We start from the raw sequence: 18,066 nt of genomic DNA on the forward strand, positions 1-18,066 counted from the left end.
ACATTCAGGAAACTGGAGGGCAGGTACCAGGAATGCTCTGAGGTATTTTGGCAACATTTATAAAGTCTGATATTATTTCAAAATAAGAATTTAATAATAAAAAGTAGATAAAACCATGGAATATATGAGACTAACATTGAAGCCAGAGGAGACGAAAAAGAGTCAGTCAGAATGGGGAGGAGTCCAGAGGGAGGCAGGAGGAAAAGCACAGAACGAAGAGTCTGAAAGCCAGGGGAGAGTGTCCAGGGGAGGAGGGAGCAATCGACCCAGTCAAATTCCGCCAAAGGCGGAGTGAGGACAAAGAAGGATCCACAGGGTGTGAGATCCTGGCAGTCTGACCCGACCTCAAGTCCAAGGAGGGCTGCAGACAGCAGACGGGCTCAGGTGGGTAAAGAGAAAACTAGAGGGGAAGAGGCAGGAATGGCAAATGCAAACCCCTCATTTAAGATGCTTTCCTCCGAGTGGGAGCATCGCAGGCCAGAAGTGGCACTGGGGATGTGGAATCAAGTGAGGGGCGGGCGTGCTTGGTCAGTGTTATTCTGAGACAGACAGATCCCCACGGGCGTGATTCATCTTCACATGCCACCTACTTCTTTGGTGGTCGGGTGAAATCTACAGGCCCTACCTCAAAATGACGTCTTCAAATGCATAAAATAAAATACACAAGATTATAAAGGAAAGTAATTATACTGAAATAGTTACCAAGAACTTTTTTTATATCTATGATATAGTAATGTAAGATACCAGCTTCCTGGTCAACACATTAAATAAGACCTAACGGCAGGCACTTCCCCACTGGTCCTAAGACTCTGCGCTCCCAATGTAGGGGGCCCGGGTTCAATCCTTAGTCAGGGAACTAGATCTGGCATGCCATAACTGAGAGTTCACATGCTGCAACAAAGATCGAAGATTCCAAGCGCTGCAACTAAGACCTGGTGCAGCCAAATAAGTAAATTAAATACATAAATATTTTTTTTAAAAGACCTACTGGCAGATGAAATAACGATGGTAATTTCAAAGTACTGGCAAAGGTAAACAATATTCAAGATATCTGCCACAACAAAAATGCCATTTGAAGATACCTAGGATTTCACTGAGGACAAACTTCCTGCTACTGCTAAGGTGGCTGGGTTGTTGCCTACATTCCTAACAGAAGAAATGAACAAATTCAGTTCAAGGTTAGACAAAATATAGATGTCAACTCATCACCACCTTCCCCAGATTCACAGACTCCAGAACTCACTCTATAGCAGGAAAGCAGCCTTTGGACTAGATTAAGGAGCTCTGCACTAAAAGATGAAGAAGGCAATGGCACCCCACTCCAGTACTCTTGCCTGGAAAATCCCATGGATGGAGGAGCCTGGTAGGCTGCAGTCCATGGGGTCGCAAAGAGTTGGACATGACTGAGCAACTTCACTTTCACTTTTCACTTCCATGCATTGGAGAAGGAAACGGCAACCCACTCCAGTGTTCTTGCCTGGAGAATCCCAGGGATGGGGCAGCCTGTTGGGCTGCCATCTATGGGGTCACACAGAGTCAGACACGACTGAAGTGACTTAGCAGCAGCAGTAGCAACACTAAAAGAATGTTTACAAAGGTTGATGGAATGATCAGCAGAGAAGGGAAAACATCCAGCAGACAGAAGGGCAAACTGGAAGGGCCAGTGCCTGACACAGAGGGAGGGACTAGCCTTCTAAGGAACACCTGTGAAAAGGCTGGGCCCAGGCTCGGCGGGGAGACCTGTGGGTCTGGTGGTAAGAACACAAACTGGCTCTTGCCTGCTGGCTTCTATTTTCATTGAGTCATGACCAGCAGCTGAGAGGGAGGCCTGGAGAGAGAAAGTAAAAATACTGATATCGTAGAAAGTCGGAAAGGGAATTTCTAAGTCAGAAAAGCAGGATTTCTGAGCATGATGGAGTCCTTACTTGATGCTTGTGCTCATGCGTTTAAAGTGACAAATGAGCTCAGGTATGTTCCATTTTACTGCAATACTCAGATGCTCAGGAAGAGAGAAAGTGAGTGATCAGAACCAACTAAAGCTGGGACTTAGCTAGACGAGTTCAATACGTGGAGAGGAGCAAGGGGAAGAAGAAAGGATAATAATGGACCAGGCGGACAAGGAGCGAAGTTAAGACCAGACAGTAGAAGGTAACTGACAGTGAGAAAGCAATGGAGATCAACCAACTGCTGAAATGAGGTAGCCAAGTGGATGTGAAGGACGAGAGGAGGCGCTGTCAAGGAGAAATGATGGAGGTGGGCACAGTTCCTCCTGACAAGACCCATGATGCCATTAAGGGAGTGGACAGCTAAGGGGAGGCAGAAGCGAGGACTGCTGACCCCCTGGGAGTAGACACGACAGAGCTTGTGCAGGTGCTCCATGTGGATGCTGGAGTCACCGGGAAGGAGAAGAGAGGTAGGAATAGAGAGAAAGATGAGCCAAAGTCTAGGCTTCTGGTGTCCTTGCAAACAGAACCTAAAATAATTGAGGCTGGGGTGAGGAGGGGGGAACATTTGCAGGAATGAACATTCCACCTGGAGGTTAAAAGAGCATAAATTCAGGTGTTAGACAGCCTGCACTAGAATCCCAGTTCTATCACGCCCAGGAAGTCAGCAGAAGGGGGACGGCAGAGCTGGTTACACAGCCCTGGGAAGAGCCGTGGCTCCTGAGAAGAACTCAGCTGGACTGAAGGTGGCAGGCCTACCACCCGGCTGCATAGACAGCTGAAACCATCTGTGCTTGGGAAAATGGTGACGGCAGTCACCTGGTTCCACTTCAGACAAGGAAGTCAGAGGTATGTCCAAGGAGGCTGCCAGGAGGAAAGGGTCTAGCATGTGCAAACCCTAGAGTGCAAAGATTTAATAAGGAAGAGGAATAAAGGTCCGGGTCAGATTTAAAGCACAGGGATAAGAGTCTCAGTAATAACAGATGGCCTGGGAGCCCTGATGCAGTTGTGACTAAAATACTCCAAGGTCTGACTACAAAACTAGAAAATGAAGCATCCTTCATGAAGCTGTTTCTCTCCTTCTATGAAAATAAAACCATCAGGCTGGAAATTACACATTCATAGGAATCTGGTTAAAGCAGTTCCTTCAAAACATTTCTGCAATAAGACTTCCCAGATGGTCCAGCGGTTAAGACTCCATGCTTCCAGTGCAGGGGGCATGAGTTCAATCCTTGGTCAGGGAACTAAGATCCCACATGCCAAAAAAAAAAAAAATTGCACACATTCCATCATAGTACTCTAACTATATGTGGAATTTGTATTTTATAGTAGCTTTCAGAGTTAAACATGAGCCACAGGAAATAAAATTACTTTGTTATACCCAAATTGTGTTACCCAGCAGGTTTACCCACTAAGTTAAGCAGTTTGGATTCAAAAATTTTTTTAGCATTTCCAAATATCAAAAGCACCAGTAGATATGAAGATGCAACACCACTGAAGCAATTAAACAAACAACACGACATGGTCCTAAAGACCCTACAAGGAGATCATGCTGAGGGAAAGAGACTGTAGTTGAAGTCTATGTCCTGGAACCTTTGCTGAGAAATATCTCCTTCCCTACCTCACTCAGTAACACATCCACCATGGGAAAGAAAGCAGTTTACAAGAATAATTAAATGAAAAGTAGCTACTGACCTTAGAGCAGCAGGCACTTAATACTGCTGGGAACGACAGAGGCTTTCCCAGGCACTTTTCGGGAAGTAAATGAATGGAGGAAAACAAAACCACTCTGACGTGCTTGAACGTCCAGTGTTCATTAATTAAATATTTAACAATCACCTCTCTGAGGGATCATGCCCTACGCTGGGGATAAGGACTTGGACTTGGTCCCCCTACCCTGCCAGGTTGCTGGTCAGCACATTACCCAGCAAGTTAGCCGTCAAAACTGAATTTTTTCCTCCAAAGACCATCACAGTATTATTGAAACATGGCCGATTTTGAAAATACGACACTGGACCACTTGTCTCAGTGGAAGACAACAGGGACACATACCCCACAGGGAGTCTGCCAGGCGACTGAGTCACACCAGTGACAGCACAAGCCCCACCCAACGACTCTGGGGGCTCGAGAGGCCTCATCAGAGCCAAATGAGGCAGCAGCGCCTCTCCTGTGCCACTCATGCTGGGCCAGGCCTTCAACAGCGGGGCACAATAAAAACTCTAACGGTTGCACAGGCTGGAATGGAAATCTGAGACCCTGTCTCAGACAGTATGCACAGAGGGAGAATTCTCAACCGAATCCAGATTTACAAGCTCTGAAGAGAGGTCACGTGTAATCTTACCGTTGCGAAAAACTTTGTTAAAATCAAATCCTTGGCTTGCTAGAAAGTCAATGCTTGAGCTCTGAAACAAGAGTAAATAGAACATGCATTTCAGTGATGTTCATGGCAAGTGTGTGAACATAAGCAGAGAAAGAACTCTGGGGAGTAAACGAAGGCAACCAGGCAAGGGGGTAGCATGCCATGGGTCAGAGAACAAGGGGCTTCTACTCCATGGCTGCTGAACTGTCCATTCATTCACTTCAACTATCTGGGCTTCTCCCTTATAGTTTGTAAGACAAATATCCTTTGTTACCCAACATTTAAGAAAATCTTACTGGGTGAACATATGTTCTCCCAAGAGGCAGGAAACTCCTGAATAAAAATTAAATGTATTTCTATTATCTCACCCCAGGTTCAAGTTTAAGGGAAAAAATGTGCAAATTATAAGGTATCAATATTCACTTCAACTTAGATTCTGGAAGCCCAAAATCTTAACTGGATGTTCTTTACATTCAACATCATAATACAGAAAAATTCCCAGTAAAGAGACTTACTAAACACATATCTCAAAGTCAAAATATATAAGTAAATGTAGCAAAAATATCAAGCAAGTAATAATACACAAGAATGGAAAAATTTTCACAAAGTCCTTACTCAACTGACTGAAGGTGGAAAACTTCACTGAGCTTCTCTAATTTTATTTTCGTTTTAAGTCAGAACCGCCTTGTCTAACTCAATGAAACCATGAGCCTCGCTGTGGAGGGCCACCCAAGACGCAAGGGTCATGGTGGAGCGTTCTGACAAAACGTGGTCCACTGAAGGGAATGGCAAACCACTCCAATTTCTTGCCTTGAGAACCCCATGAACAGTATGAAAACGGAAAAAGATATATGACACTGAAAAATGAAATTCCCAGGTCAGTAGGTGTCCAATATGCTACTGGAGAGAAGTGGAGAAATAACTCCAGAAAGAATGAGGAGACTGAGCCAAAGAGAAAACAATGCCCAGTTGTGGATGTGTCTGGTGATGGAAGTAAAGTCTGATGCTATAAAGAGCAATACTGCATAGGAATCTGGACTGTTAGGTCCATGAATTAAGGTAAATTACAAGCGGTCAAACAGGAGATGGCAAGAGGGAACAGTGACATTTTAGTAATCAGTGAACTAAAAGAGACTGGAATGGGTGAATTTAACTCAGATGACAATTATATATACTACTGTGGGCAAGAATCCCTTAGAAGACATGGAGTAGCCCTCACAGTCAACAAGAGTCTGAAATGCAGCACTTGAGTGCAATCTCAAAAATGACAGAATGATCTCTGTTCATTTCCAAAGAAAACCATTCAATAACACAGTAATCCAATCTATACCCCAACCAGTAATGCTGAAGAAGCTGAAGGTGAATGGTTCTATAAAGACCTACAAGACATTCTAGAACTAACACTCAAAAAAGATGTCCTTTTCATCACAGGGGACTAGAATGCAAAAGTAGGAAGTCAAGAAGCACCTGGAGTAACAGGCAAATTTGGCCTTGGAGTACAAAATGAAGCAGGGCAAAGGCTAATAGAGTTTTGCCAAGAGAACACACTGGTCATAGCAAATACCCTCTTCCAACAACACAAGAGAAGACTCTACACATGGACATCACCGGATGGTCAATAGCAAAATCACACTGATTATATTCTTTGCAGCCAAAGATAGAGAGGATCTATGAAAGAAAGTGAAAGTGAAGTCGCTCAGTCGTGTCTGACTCTTTGCGACCCCATGGACTGTAGCTCTCCAGGCTCCTCTGTCCATGGAATTTTCCAGGCAAGAGTACTGGATGTGGGTTGCCATTTCCTTCTCCAGGGGATCTTCCCAACCCAGGGATCGAACCCAGGTCTCCCGCACTGCAGGCAGACACTTTACTGTCTGAGCCACCACGGAGCCCAGGAGAGGCTCTATAACAGTCAGCAAAAACAAGACCAGGAACCAACTGTGGCTCAGACCATGAACTCCCTATTGCCAAATTCAGACTTAAATTGAAGAAAGTAGGAAAAACCACTAGACCATTAAGGTATGACCTAAATCAAATCCCTTACGATTATACACTAGAAGTGACAAATAGATTCAAGGGATTAGATCTGATAGACAGAAAGCCTGAAGAACTATGGACAGAGGTTTGTAACATGTACAGGAGGCAGTGATCAAGACCATCCCCAAGAAAAAGAAATGCAAAAAGGCAAAATGGTTGTCTGAGGAGGTCTTACAGATAGCTGAGAAAAGAAGAGAAGCTAAAGGTAAAGGAGAAAAGGAAAGATATTCCCATTTGAATGCAGAGTTCCAAAGAACAGGAAGGAGAGATAAGAAAGCCTTCCTCAGTGATCAATGCAAAGAAATAGAGGAAAACAATAGAATGGGAAAGACTAGAGATCTCTTCAAGAAAATTAGAGATACCAAGGGAATATTTCATGCAATGATGGGCACAGTAAAAGACAGAAATGGTACAGACCTAACAGAAGCAGAAAATATTAAAAAGAGGTGGCAAAAATACACAGAAGAACTATACAAAAAATATCTTCATGACCCAGATAACCACGATGGTGTGATCACACACCTAGAGCCAAACATCCTAGAATTCGTGATGTCAAGTGGTCCTCAGGAAGCATCACTACAAACAAAGCTAGTGGAGGTGATGGAATTCCAGTTGAGCTATTTGAAATCCTAAAAGATGATGTGTGAAAGTGCTGCACTCATTATGCCAGCAAATTTGGAAAACTCAGCAGTGACCACAGGACTGGAAAAGGTCAGTTTTCATTCCGATCCCAAAGAAGGACAATACCAAAGAATATTCAAACTACCACACAATTGCACTCATCTCACACGCTAGCAAAGTAATGCTCAAAATTCTCCAAGCCAGGCTTCAACAGTATGTGAACCATGAACTTCCAGATGTTCAAGCCGGACTTAGAAAAGGCAGCAGAACCAGAGATCAAATAGCCAACATCTGTTGGATCATCTAAAAAGCAAGAGAATTCCAGAAAAACATCTACTTCTGCTTTATTGACAACGCCAAAGCCTTTGACTGTGTTCAGTTCAATTCAGTTCTGTCGCTCAGTCATATCCGACTTTGCAGCCCCATGGACTGCAGGACACCAGGCCGCCCTGTCCAGCAACAACTCCTGGGGTTTACTCAAACTCGTGTCCATTGAGTCAGCAATACCATCCAACCATCTCATCCTTTGTCATCCCCTTCTCCTCCCCGCTTCTATCTTTGCCAGAATCAGGGTCTTTTCCAATGAGTCAGCTCTACGCTTCAGGTGGCCAAAGTATTAGAGTTTCAGCTTCAGCATCAGTCCTTCCAATGAATATTCAGGACTGATTTCCTTTCGGATGGACTGGCTGGATCTCCTTGCTGTCCAAGGGGCTCTCAAGAGTCTTATCCAACACTACAGTTCTAAAGCATCAATTCTTCAGTGCTCAGCTTTCTTTATAGACCAACTCTCACAAACATACATGACTACTGGAAAAACCATAGCTTTGACCAGACGGACCTTTGTTGGCAAAGTAATATCTCTGCTTTTTAACATACTAAAAAGAAACTAAAGAGCCTCCTGATGAAAGTGAAAGGGAGAAGTGAAAAAGCTGGCTTAAAACTCAACATTCAAAAAACGAAGATCATGGCATCCAGTCCCATGATTTTGGACTCCAAAATCACTGTAGATGATAACTGCAGCCAATTAAAAGACACTTGCTCCTTGGAAGAAAAGTTATGACTAATTTAGACAGCATATTAAAAGGCAGAGACGTAAAATAAATAAATAAATAAAATAAAAGGCAGAGACGTTACTTTGCCAACAAAGTTCCATCTATTCAAAGCTATGGTTTTTCCAGTAGTCAGGTATGGATATAAGAATCGGACTACAAAGAAAGCTGAGTGCCAAAGAATTGATGCTTCTGAACTGTGGTGCTGGAGAAGACTCTTGAGAGTCCCTTGAACAGCAAGTCCAAGGGAGATCCAACCAGTCCATTTAAAAGGAAATCAGTCCTGAATATTCACTGGAAGGACTAATGCTGAAGCTGAAACTCCAATGCTTTGGCCACCTGATACAAAGAACTGACTCATTGGAAAAGACCCTGATGCTGGGAAAGATTGAAGACAGGAAGAGAAGGGGACAACAGAGGATGAGATGGCTGGATGGTATCACGACTCGATGGACATGAGTTTGAGCAAGCTCCGTGAGTTGGTGATGGACAGGGAAGCCTGGCATGCTGCAGTCGATGGGGTCTCAAAGAGTTGGACATTCCTGAAGTAACTGAAGGTAGAACAGTTAAATCTGACCCTTTATAGAGCAGCCCTTCCTGAGCCTCACTTGATGTTACACCATCAGTCTAGACTGAGGATGCTCTGCCAGTTCCAGTAAGCTCATTACCATATCCACTTTAGGGATGCTGCTGAAGACAACGTCGTCTACATTAATGACTTCTTTACAATAACAGAGGGCTTCCCTGGTGGCTCAGATGATAAAGAATCTGCCTGCAATTAAGGAGACCTGGGTTCAATCCCTGGGTCAGGAAGATCCCCTGGAAAAGGGAATGGCTACCCACTCCAGTATTCTTGCCTGGAGAATTCCATGGAGTCTGGCAGGCTACAGTCCATGGGGTCACAAAGAGTCAGACATGACTGAGTGACTAATACCATGATAACAGAAAGGGAAATGTCTTGGGGTCTCTACCCTGAGGAAAGCTGAACTGGTCCTAAGTCCTGGTCCATTTTGATCCTTTGGACCACAGAACTGACGGTGTGTTTCCCCCTTGTCTTGGCTGGTAGGAAGCTCAGAGACAAGCAGGTAAGACTTTCTTTGGCATGAATTCTGTGTTCTAATCATAACACAGTAATCACACCCTCATTTTTCTTTTCTTCGAATTTTTCACTTACTTATTTTTAATCTTAGGTTAAAAGGTTTTATATATTATATATACTTTTATGTACTTTATGTATCTTTATTACTTGACACCAGTTCTTTTAAACTATGAGCAACCTAATCAAATATACATGGGTATGTGCATGCATGCACACACACAGACAGATACAGACACATCATTTTCTATCATGTCCAGGTTTTCTGTGATGTGAAATAAGCAACCATTTCCCCTATATCTTCCTTTTTCATCCTGTTCTGAAATAAGACCCAGTGCCTTCTGACTTGGGCCACAAGCCCCTCTACCTTCCATGCCTGAGTACTCTTAACTCTGCTCCCCTAATACCCATCACTGACAGAGACACCAAAAGATGGCTTATGGAAAGGCGTTTTTACCCCTCCTGTCACTAGACTCCATCCTAACTTTCTTCTTTAAAAATCAGAGTCAGAGATCACGTATCCCCTTTTTCAAGCTATTTATTTTCTACTCAAATAATACTCTTTAGACTGCACAAGAAAATGTACTCTATGCCCCTGAATTTAAAGCCTCTTAAAATGGTAAATTTTAGGTTATGGATTTTTTTTTTTTACCATAATAAAGAAAAAACACTTCAAACCAACAAACTTTATTTATAATATACTAAACACTATCTTTGGTTTGTTCTAAATGTACCATTTTCAGGATTCAAAAGATGAGCATAGATATTAGAGAGGACAATTTGAGGCATCTATCAAAATTTTAAATCTATAAGTTCTATGACTCATCAATTCCCCTCATAGGAAAGCTATCCTATAAACACATTCCTGGAGTTCAACCTGAAACTTAGTCTGTGACAACCTGGAGAGGTGGGATGGGGTGGGGGAGGAAGGGGAGGGAGGTTCAAGAGGGAGGGGACATATGTACACTTATGACTAATTCATGTTATTGTACGGCAGAAACCAACACAGCATTGTAAAGCAACTATCGTCCGATTAAAAATAAATTTTAAAAATAGCTTAAAAACATATGTTGATTCGGTCAAAAAAAAAAAAAATTCCTATATACAACCAAGACACATGCACATGGACACTGACTATACCACTGTTTAAAATAGGGAGCCACTGGAAAACTTTCCAATTCCAATTAGATAAATTATAATACACCTGTATTATGAAATATGAAGACATTGTGTTAAATGGAAAATGCAAGTTATATAAAATATGAATGTTATGATTCTGTGTATATTAAAGGAAAAAACTAAAATTGTGTTTGTGTGTGTGTGTGTATATATATATATGTAGACACAGGAGTATATGTATATATGGCACAAAAGGAGTGAAATGGGGAAAGAAGTGGCATGGGGGAAGAGGGGATTTAAAAACAACATTTTTTACTCTATAGACAGCAGCAGTGTCTTGACTTTTCACGACCATGTATGTATTTTCTTCCATGAACTCAACTACAGATGTTCAGGCAGAAAAAAGAACAGAAGAAACAGGAAGTGAAGACAATGCAGACGCCTTGCAATTCACCTGGACGGGCACGCGCTGCAGGCGTGTGCATGGCTCTCAGGGCGTCATTCCTCCACATCCTGCCTAGTGTGCGTGGCTCACTGTGTGTACAGATACTTAGTTTTCAGACAGCACAGGAAGTTGTCTTGTCCCCCAATTTTCCCTGCTTTAAGGATAATAAAAGCTTTTCAAGATCAATTTTTAACTAGACACAATCTTCACCCTACTCGCCGACTCTAGAAGCTAAGTTCCTTTAAAGATGCGACTCTGCTGCAGGCATAGATTTTTAAACAAGACAAAATCCACCTTAGATGGAGGACCAGAAAAAAATTCAAAGATACTGTCATTTACCTTATCCATACAATTGCCAAGTTTACTTACTGAGTCTCAACCTCTTCTCTGCCTTTGTTTTTCCAGAACAGAGAACTGCACCATTTGAGCCCATTAATCTCTGGCCTGTCTTCAAGTCTATGACGTTTTCCTTTTTTTAAGGAGTGGCTGGCTATCAGGACTGCATGAAGTGTTCCAGGTGTAGTCACAGGATGATTTTGTGTGATGGGTAGGGTTCTTCTGACTTGTCTCCAGTTGTGTTTGTGTTGGTCTTTTAGAACATACTGTCATCCCTAAGATGTCTCACTGCCACTGTGTGCATTTGATTAATTCCTGGCTAAAACCATGGAATCCACTTTAAGGAACTGTCTTTTCCTGCTACCACTGGAAAACTACATCCATACAAATGTCCAAACTGAACCTATCTTTCTCAGAGAAAATTTACAAATACCATTTAATGAAGTATTCTATACTCATGTGACTGGTAAATAGCTGTTAAATGAGGATGAGACATCCACCTGAGGTTGGATGGCATCACCGACTCAATGGACATGAGTTTCAGTAAACTCCAGGAGTTGGTGATAGACAGGGAGGCCTCACGTGTGGCAGTCCATGGGGTTGCAAAGAGTCAGACATGACTGAGCAACTGAACTGAGCTTATTGCAAAGTAAAGAAATATCAACTATGGTTTATCTGCTAATTTAAGAAAAATACTGGATACAAAAGTAAAATTACCTTCTCTCCAGCTCCTGACATACAATGAATGCTGCTTCATTTGTTTACATCCTGCCTTATTACAGAGAGAATCTGACATGACTCAATCACTCAGAAGCCTACCCTCCAGGCTTTCTTAACTGCATTACTACTTAGATGCAGGAAAAGGGACAGATGGGAAGACTCAAAGGAACTAATGTTACTCCAGGGAGAGAAGCTCAGACATAAGATTATAAGGAAGAGAAGACCAAAACTCAGGTTTCATCACATATCCATATGATAGACACTAATTCACACTGTCCTTATCAATAGAGATCAATGATCTCCTTATTCGTTAATCAGATTATTAAGAGAGCAGAAAGGGGAAGCTGACATTCACCGAATGTCCACCAGATCAGCTACAACTCTGAACTGGCCATTCTAAAGGGGACCCTCCCTGAATCCTCACCTTGGCTCATAAAGTCAGCCCTTTCCTCCTCAGGAGGCAACAGTGGTCTTTTTCTACCCTCTTTCCTAACTGGTAAGCTTGGGAAAAGAAACGGAGCACATGTAACTTAGCCCCTTCTGGGTTCCCTAGTGGCTCAGACAGTAAAGAATCTGCCTGCGATGCAGGAGACCTGGGATCGATCCCTGGGTCGGGAAGATCCCCTGGAGGAGGGCACAGCAACCCACTCCAGTATTCTTGTCTGAAGAATCCCATGGACTAAGGACCCTGGGAGCTACGTTCATGGGGTTGCAAAGAGTCAGACAAAATTGAGTGACTATACTTTCACTTTTAGGTTTGCTCTTTTCAAAGAGGATACACACATACTCTGCTCCTCCAGAAAATAAAGGTCTACCCTTGAAGAGGCGTGCAGTGAAAATGGGGTTGGGAAAAAAACCTGCAGGTCCTAATCTGTAGGTTCAGTTCAGGGGTAAGACAATAAAAAACATCCCCCAAAGAGCCACAGTACGAAGTCATGGTCTCAAATTCAGCTCTACTTATAATAAAGTTCATGTTCCCATTTCCCTCTGCCTGTCTCTTACATCTTATTCCTTAACTCACTCTCAGGTCAAAGGAAAGATGGGAGTATAATTTATTTATAATCCAAAAACTGAAGGTCAGTGAGGTAAAGTGATTTGCCCAAAGTGCAAAGTTGGTTATAGAACCAAATTTTAAAGAGAATTCTGATTCCACGTTTCCACACAGCTTCATCAGGGATTCATAACAGAAAAAAAAAAAAAACAAAACTCAGTTATACTACTAACCTGACAAACAAATTTGACATCTGGTGAGGATCTATTGAAGGGTTTCGGGAAAACATAGAAGTTAAAAGACTTTGTTATATACCTGGGGAAAATAAGATAAAAGGAGACTTAGGGTGTTACATTATGCCATGACAAAAGAATTCCCACCACTTGTTAAAACAACCTACTTTGAATCTGTGTAGTCATACTTAAAAGTGCAAAGGCCAAACTGAAACAGCAAAAAGTCCATGGAATGCTGGAAAAGGGAAATAAAATATCTGTCAAAACAATGCTGTATAGTCGACATGAGCAACAGTACTTGCAATCAGGTAGGTTTTCTGATTATTCTACTTGACTTTGGCAGAATACTTCTGATCCAAACCGATTATAGATTATCTATCAGAAGCATTATTAATTTATGAATATTTCTTAATATTTTTCCCAACTAAGCACTTATGCATCATCCAGAGCATCATAGTAAACCTATTTCCAAATGATTAAAATAACCACATCATATTTCCTGTAAATGAAATTAACAATGAAAATACTAAATCTTCCCCAAAATGTTTTCCAGCAAACAATTATTTTTGCTGTTGTTTTAAATACCACTAAATATCAATTCATAGCTGGGGTTGAGAAGTTAATAAGCAAGCTTGATGATTTTATTCCTCTATAATTTAACATATGCAAGACCAACATGGGAAAAAAAAATAAGATTTTCTAGCACACCCACTTACCTTTTTAAGCTTCTGATACCTTTCTTCTGGAGTGTCAAAACCATTTGTTAATGCGGTGACTGAAGGTCCATCACTGATTCCTAGATTTTAAGAAAAAAAATTTTAACCTATTAGTAAATGCTAACAGAAAATGTCAGTCAACTATTCAGTGGCTCTATAATTTCTTATTTTTATGAATTAAAACTAACGAAGTGCTCTTTATTTCACTTTTTCAAAATTAGCATGAATTTCGCAGGCTAACAAGCCAAACCCTGCAATAAATAATTCAGAGATACAAATGTTTCAATTTGAGAATGGACAGTTTCAGTATCTAAAACAGATTTCAAATAAAGAAAACCCTATAAATATCTCACCAAAAAATTATTAGAATAAATGAATTCAGCAGAGTTGCAGGATACAAAATTCATATTCAGAAATCCACTGTAAATTTCTATACACTAATAACAAACCATCAAAAAGAGAAATTATAAAAACGATCCCACTGACAATTGCATCAAAAAGAATAAAACACCTAGGAGTATATTTAACCAAGGTGAAAGACCTGTCCTCTGAGAATTATAAGACACTGGTGAAAGCAATTGAAGAAAACATGAAAAACAGAAACGCTCATGAACTGGAGGAATTAATACTGTTAAAATGCCCATATTACCCAAAACAATCTATAGATTCAATGCAATCTCTATCAAAATACCTACGGCATTTTTCACAGAACTAAACAAATAATCCTAAAATTTGTATAGAACCACAAAAGACCCCGAACAACCACAGCAATCTTGAGATACCACCTCACATCTGTCAGAATGGCCATTCTCAAAAACACAAGAAATAACAAATGTTGGCAAGGATGTGGAGAAAAGGAAACTATCATGTACTGTTGGCGGGAATGTCAATTGGTGCAGACACTATAGAAAACAGTATAAAGCTTCCTCGAAATATTAAAAATAGAACTAACATATGATCCAGCAATTCCACTTCTGGATATTCATCAGAAGAAAACAAAAATTATTTTTTCTTCAATAATTCTAACTGAAAAAGACATATACATCCCTAGGTCACTACAGCATTACTTAAAATAGCAAAGATAGAAGCAACTTAAGTGTCCAAGGATAAATGAAAAGATAAAGATCCTATATATATGTAAAGATGCTATAAATGTGTGTGTGTGTGTGTGTATACACGCATATATATGCATACATGGGGCTTCCCTGATGGCTCAGATGGTAAAGAATCTGCCTGCAATGTGGCAGACCAGGGGTTGAGAAGATCCCCTGGAGAAGGGAATAGCTACCCACTCCAGTATTCTTGCTTAGAGAATTCCACGGACAGAGGAGCCTGACGGGCTACAGTCCATGGGATTGCAAAGAATTTGTGTAAAGAAATATTATTCAACCATAAAAAAGAAAAAAAAAAAAAACCTTGTAATATGGATGGACCTAGAAGGTACTATGCTAAGTGAGTGAAATAAGTCAGACAAAGAAAGGCAAATACTGATATTTCATTTACTGATAAAATCTTAAAAAAAAAGAAAAAAGAAACAGAAAGAGACTTATTGATACAGAGAGTAAATTGATGGCTGCCAGAGTGAAGGAGGGGAGTTGTGGGGGGAGGGGGGAGGCCAAATAGATAAAGGAGTTTAAGAGGTACAAACTTTCACTTATAAAATAAGTAAGTCACAGCACAGAGAATATAGCCAATAATATAGCTGACAAGAACTTTGTATGGTAACAAATGGTAACTAGACTTAGCGAGGTAACCAATCCATAATGTATAAAAATATCAAATCACTGTTATACACTTGAAACTGACATAATTGGTTGATCATAATTCAGTAATTATAATTATATACCATTATTTATATAACTATATATATATAATTAAGCAATTATAATCCAGTAATGGATTATGCCCAGTAAAAACAAAGTTATGTCCAGCATGGATTTCTTTAGAAAGAGCTGAAGTCTTTGAAACAAGCACAACTTGTAGCAAAAACGGCTATCTTTACCAAAAATTGGATATCTCTGATCCAAAAAAAAAAAAAAAGAACCTTGCAATTATAACTGTTAGTTACACTAATCTAAGTACTAGATACATGTGTACACCCACGCCAAGGCAGGCAGTGAACACGTTCACTAATGCCTAAAGGAATACCCTCATTTATCTGCAGAAGTCCAACCCTAAAGTCAGCCACAAAGCACAAATATTCTGAGTCCTCTTAGAGCAAATGTCTAAACTAGTCAAATTCATAGAGACAGAAACAATGATTGCTAGAGGCAGAGGGGAGGGAGGAGCTGGGAATTACTGTTCAATGTGTAGAGTTTCAGTTCTGGAAGATGAGAAAGTTCTGTGGAGATGGACAGTGGGGATGGTGGCACTCCAGTGTTAAAGTTCTACATGTCACTTAACTTTAAAACCACTTAAAAATGGTTAAAAGGATACATTTTATGCTATGTGTATTTCACCACACATCAAAAAAGGCCTGACCCTAACTCTCCAGCGCTGTCCCACACCTGTCCAGCTGTTTTTAAGCAGCATCAAAACCGTAGTCTCTTATCTGCAGCCCTCAGAGTTCGAACAACCACAAACCCAATCAGGAAAGCCACCGCACCTCTTTCGTGCTTTTGAAACGTTTAAGAGGAAACGTGGAGACTCATGCAACCTGACCCAGAAAACTCAAACAGGGAGGAGAGACCAGCAGGTATAAGCCCAGGCCAGGGGTCAGGAGGGCGCGGGGGTGGGGGGTGGGGGTGGCGGGCAGGAGGAGGCTTGGCTATGCATTGCAGGGTGCCAGCCTCGAGCTTGCAAGCGAGGGATACCTGAAAACTCCCCATCGATGGCGAAGAAGTCGGCCTCCTCTATAGCCTGGTACACTTTGTGGAGATTACTCTTAAAATCTGCGGAGAAACCGAGAAGAGGCTCAGAACCGGTGGCCTGGCTTTCTGCCCAGGGGTTACTAGGGGGATAGGGAAGGAGGGAAGGGGAGCTGCCAAAGATCCTGGGATGAGAGGACAAGTCCCTAAGGGGTGCACAGACCCGAGGGATATAAGCCCCGAGGGGTGCACGGGCCAAAGACGAACAAGGCCCCAAGAAGCGCAAAAGGGGAGCAAACCCCTGAGGGGACTGCCTCTGCCCCAGGCCGGGTCAAGTAGACCTGCCGCGCTGCGGGCCTAGCAGGCCGGGTGAGGAAGTGCCCCGAGGACGCAGGGAGGTGTACAGCGGACACGCACTGCTCCTGATTATCTCCATTCTGCGGAGTGGCCAGGCCTCCGGCCCCGCCCGGGCCCGCCTCGACCGTTCCACTCCCGAAGTTCCGCGGCGACAGCGCTGGCAGCCACGGCAGAGACCGCGGGGGCGACTTCCGGAAACAGCGCGCGCCGGCGCGCGTCACGTGCGCCTGCGTCATGGTGGGGCGGGGCCAAGGGTGGGTTTCGTTCCCTGGAGGCAGCAGGGGTAAGAGAGTTCCAGAAAAACATCTATTTCTGCTTTATTGACTATGCCAAAGCCTTTGACTGTGTGGATCACAATAAACTGGAAAATTCTGAAAGAGATGGGAATACAAGACCATCTGACTCACCTCTTGAGAAACCTGTATGCAGGTCAGGAAGCAACAGTTAGAACTGGACATGGAACAACAGACTGGTTCCAAATAGGAAAAGGAGTATCTCAAGGCTGTATATTGTCACCCTGCTTATTTAACTTATATGCAGAGTACATCATGAGAAACGCTTGGCTGGAAGAAGCACAAGCTGGAATCAAGATTGCCGGGAGAAATATCAATAACCTCAGATATGCAGATGACACCACCCTTATGGCAGAAAGTGAAGGGGAACTAAAAAGCCTCTTGATGACAGTGAAAGAGGAGAGGGAAAAAGTTGGCTTAAAGCTCAGTATTCAGAAAACTAAGATCATGGCATCTGGTCCCATCACTTCATGGGAAATAGATGGGGAAACAGTGGAATCAGTGTCAGACTTTATTTTTCTGGGCTCCAAAATCACTGCAGATGGTGAATGCAGCCATGAAATTAAAAGACGCTTACTCCTTGGAAGGAAAGTTATGACCAACCTCAGTCAGTCAGTTTAGTCACTCAGTCGTGTCCGACTCGTTGCGATCCCATGAATCGCAGCAGGCCAGGCCTCCCTGTCCATGACAAACTCATGTCCATTGAGTCAGTGATGCCATCCAGCCATCTCATCCTCTGTCGTCCCCCTCTCCTCCTGCCCCCAATCCCTCCCAGCATCAGGGTCTTTTCCAATGAGTCAACTCTTCGCATGAGGTGGCCAAAATATTGAGTTTCAGCTTCAGCATCAGTCCTTCCAATGAACACCCAGGAAAGATCTCCTTTAGGATGGACTGGTTGGATCTCCTTGCAGTCCAAGGGACTCTCAAGAGTCCTCTCCAACACCACA

General features: G+C 42.3%; 1 protein-coding gene across 4 annotated transcripts in view; it reads right to left on the reverse strand.

Annotated features, from left to right (window-relative positions):
• PARN (poly(A)-specific ribonuclease) overlaps positions 1 to 17,086 on the reverse strand; it is a 175,195-nt gene extending 158,109 nt beyond the window's left edge. The window contains exons 1-6 of one of the 4 annotated variants that reach the window (XM_043914370.1): positions 16,887 to 17,086; positions 16,476 to 16,553; positions 13,663 to 13,748; positions 13,114 to 13,181; positions 12,947 to 13,028; positions 4,285 to 4,345 (exon numbers count right to left, since the gene is read on the reverse strand). In XM_043914370.1, the coding sequence (XP_043770305.1) occupies positions 4,285 to 4,345; positions 12,947 to 13,028; positions 13,114 to 13,181; positions 13,663 to 13,748; positions 16,476 to 16,553; positions 16,887 to 16,905 (394 nt within the window). In that variant the 5' untranslated portion in view covers positions 16,906 to 17,086. Of the gene's footprint in view, positions 1 to 4,284; positions 4,346 to 12,946; positions 13,029 to 13,113; positions 13,182 to 13,662; positions 13,749 to 16,475; positions 16,554 to 16,810 lie in introns of all 4 variants that reach the window. The other 3 variants (XM_043914368.1, XM_043914369.1, XM_043914371.1) reach the window with 3 other exon arrangements.
• Positions 17,087 to 18,066: the final 980 nt, after the last annotated feature.

This window comes from Cervus elaphus, chromosome 10 (assembly GCF_910594005.1).
Source record: "Cervus elaphus chromosome 10, mCerEla1.1, whole genome shotgun sequence".
Lineage (NCBI taxonomy): Eukaryota > Metazoa > Chordata > Mammalia > Artiodactyla > Cervidae > Cervus > Cervus elaphus.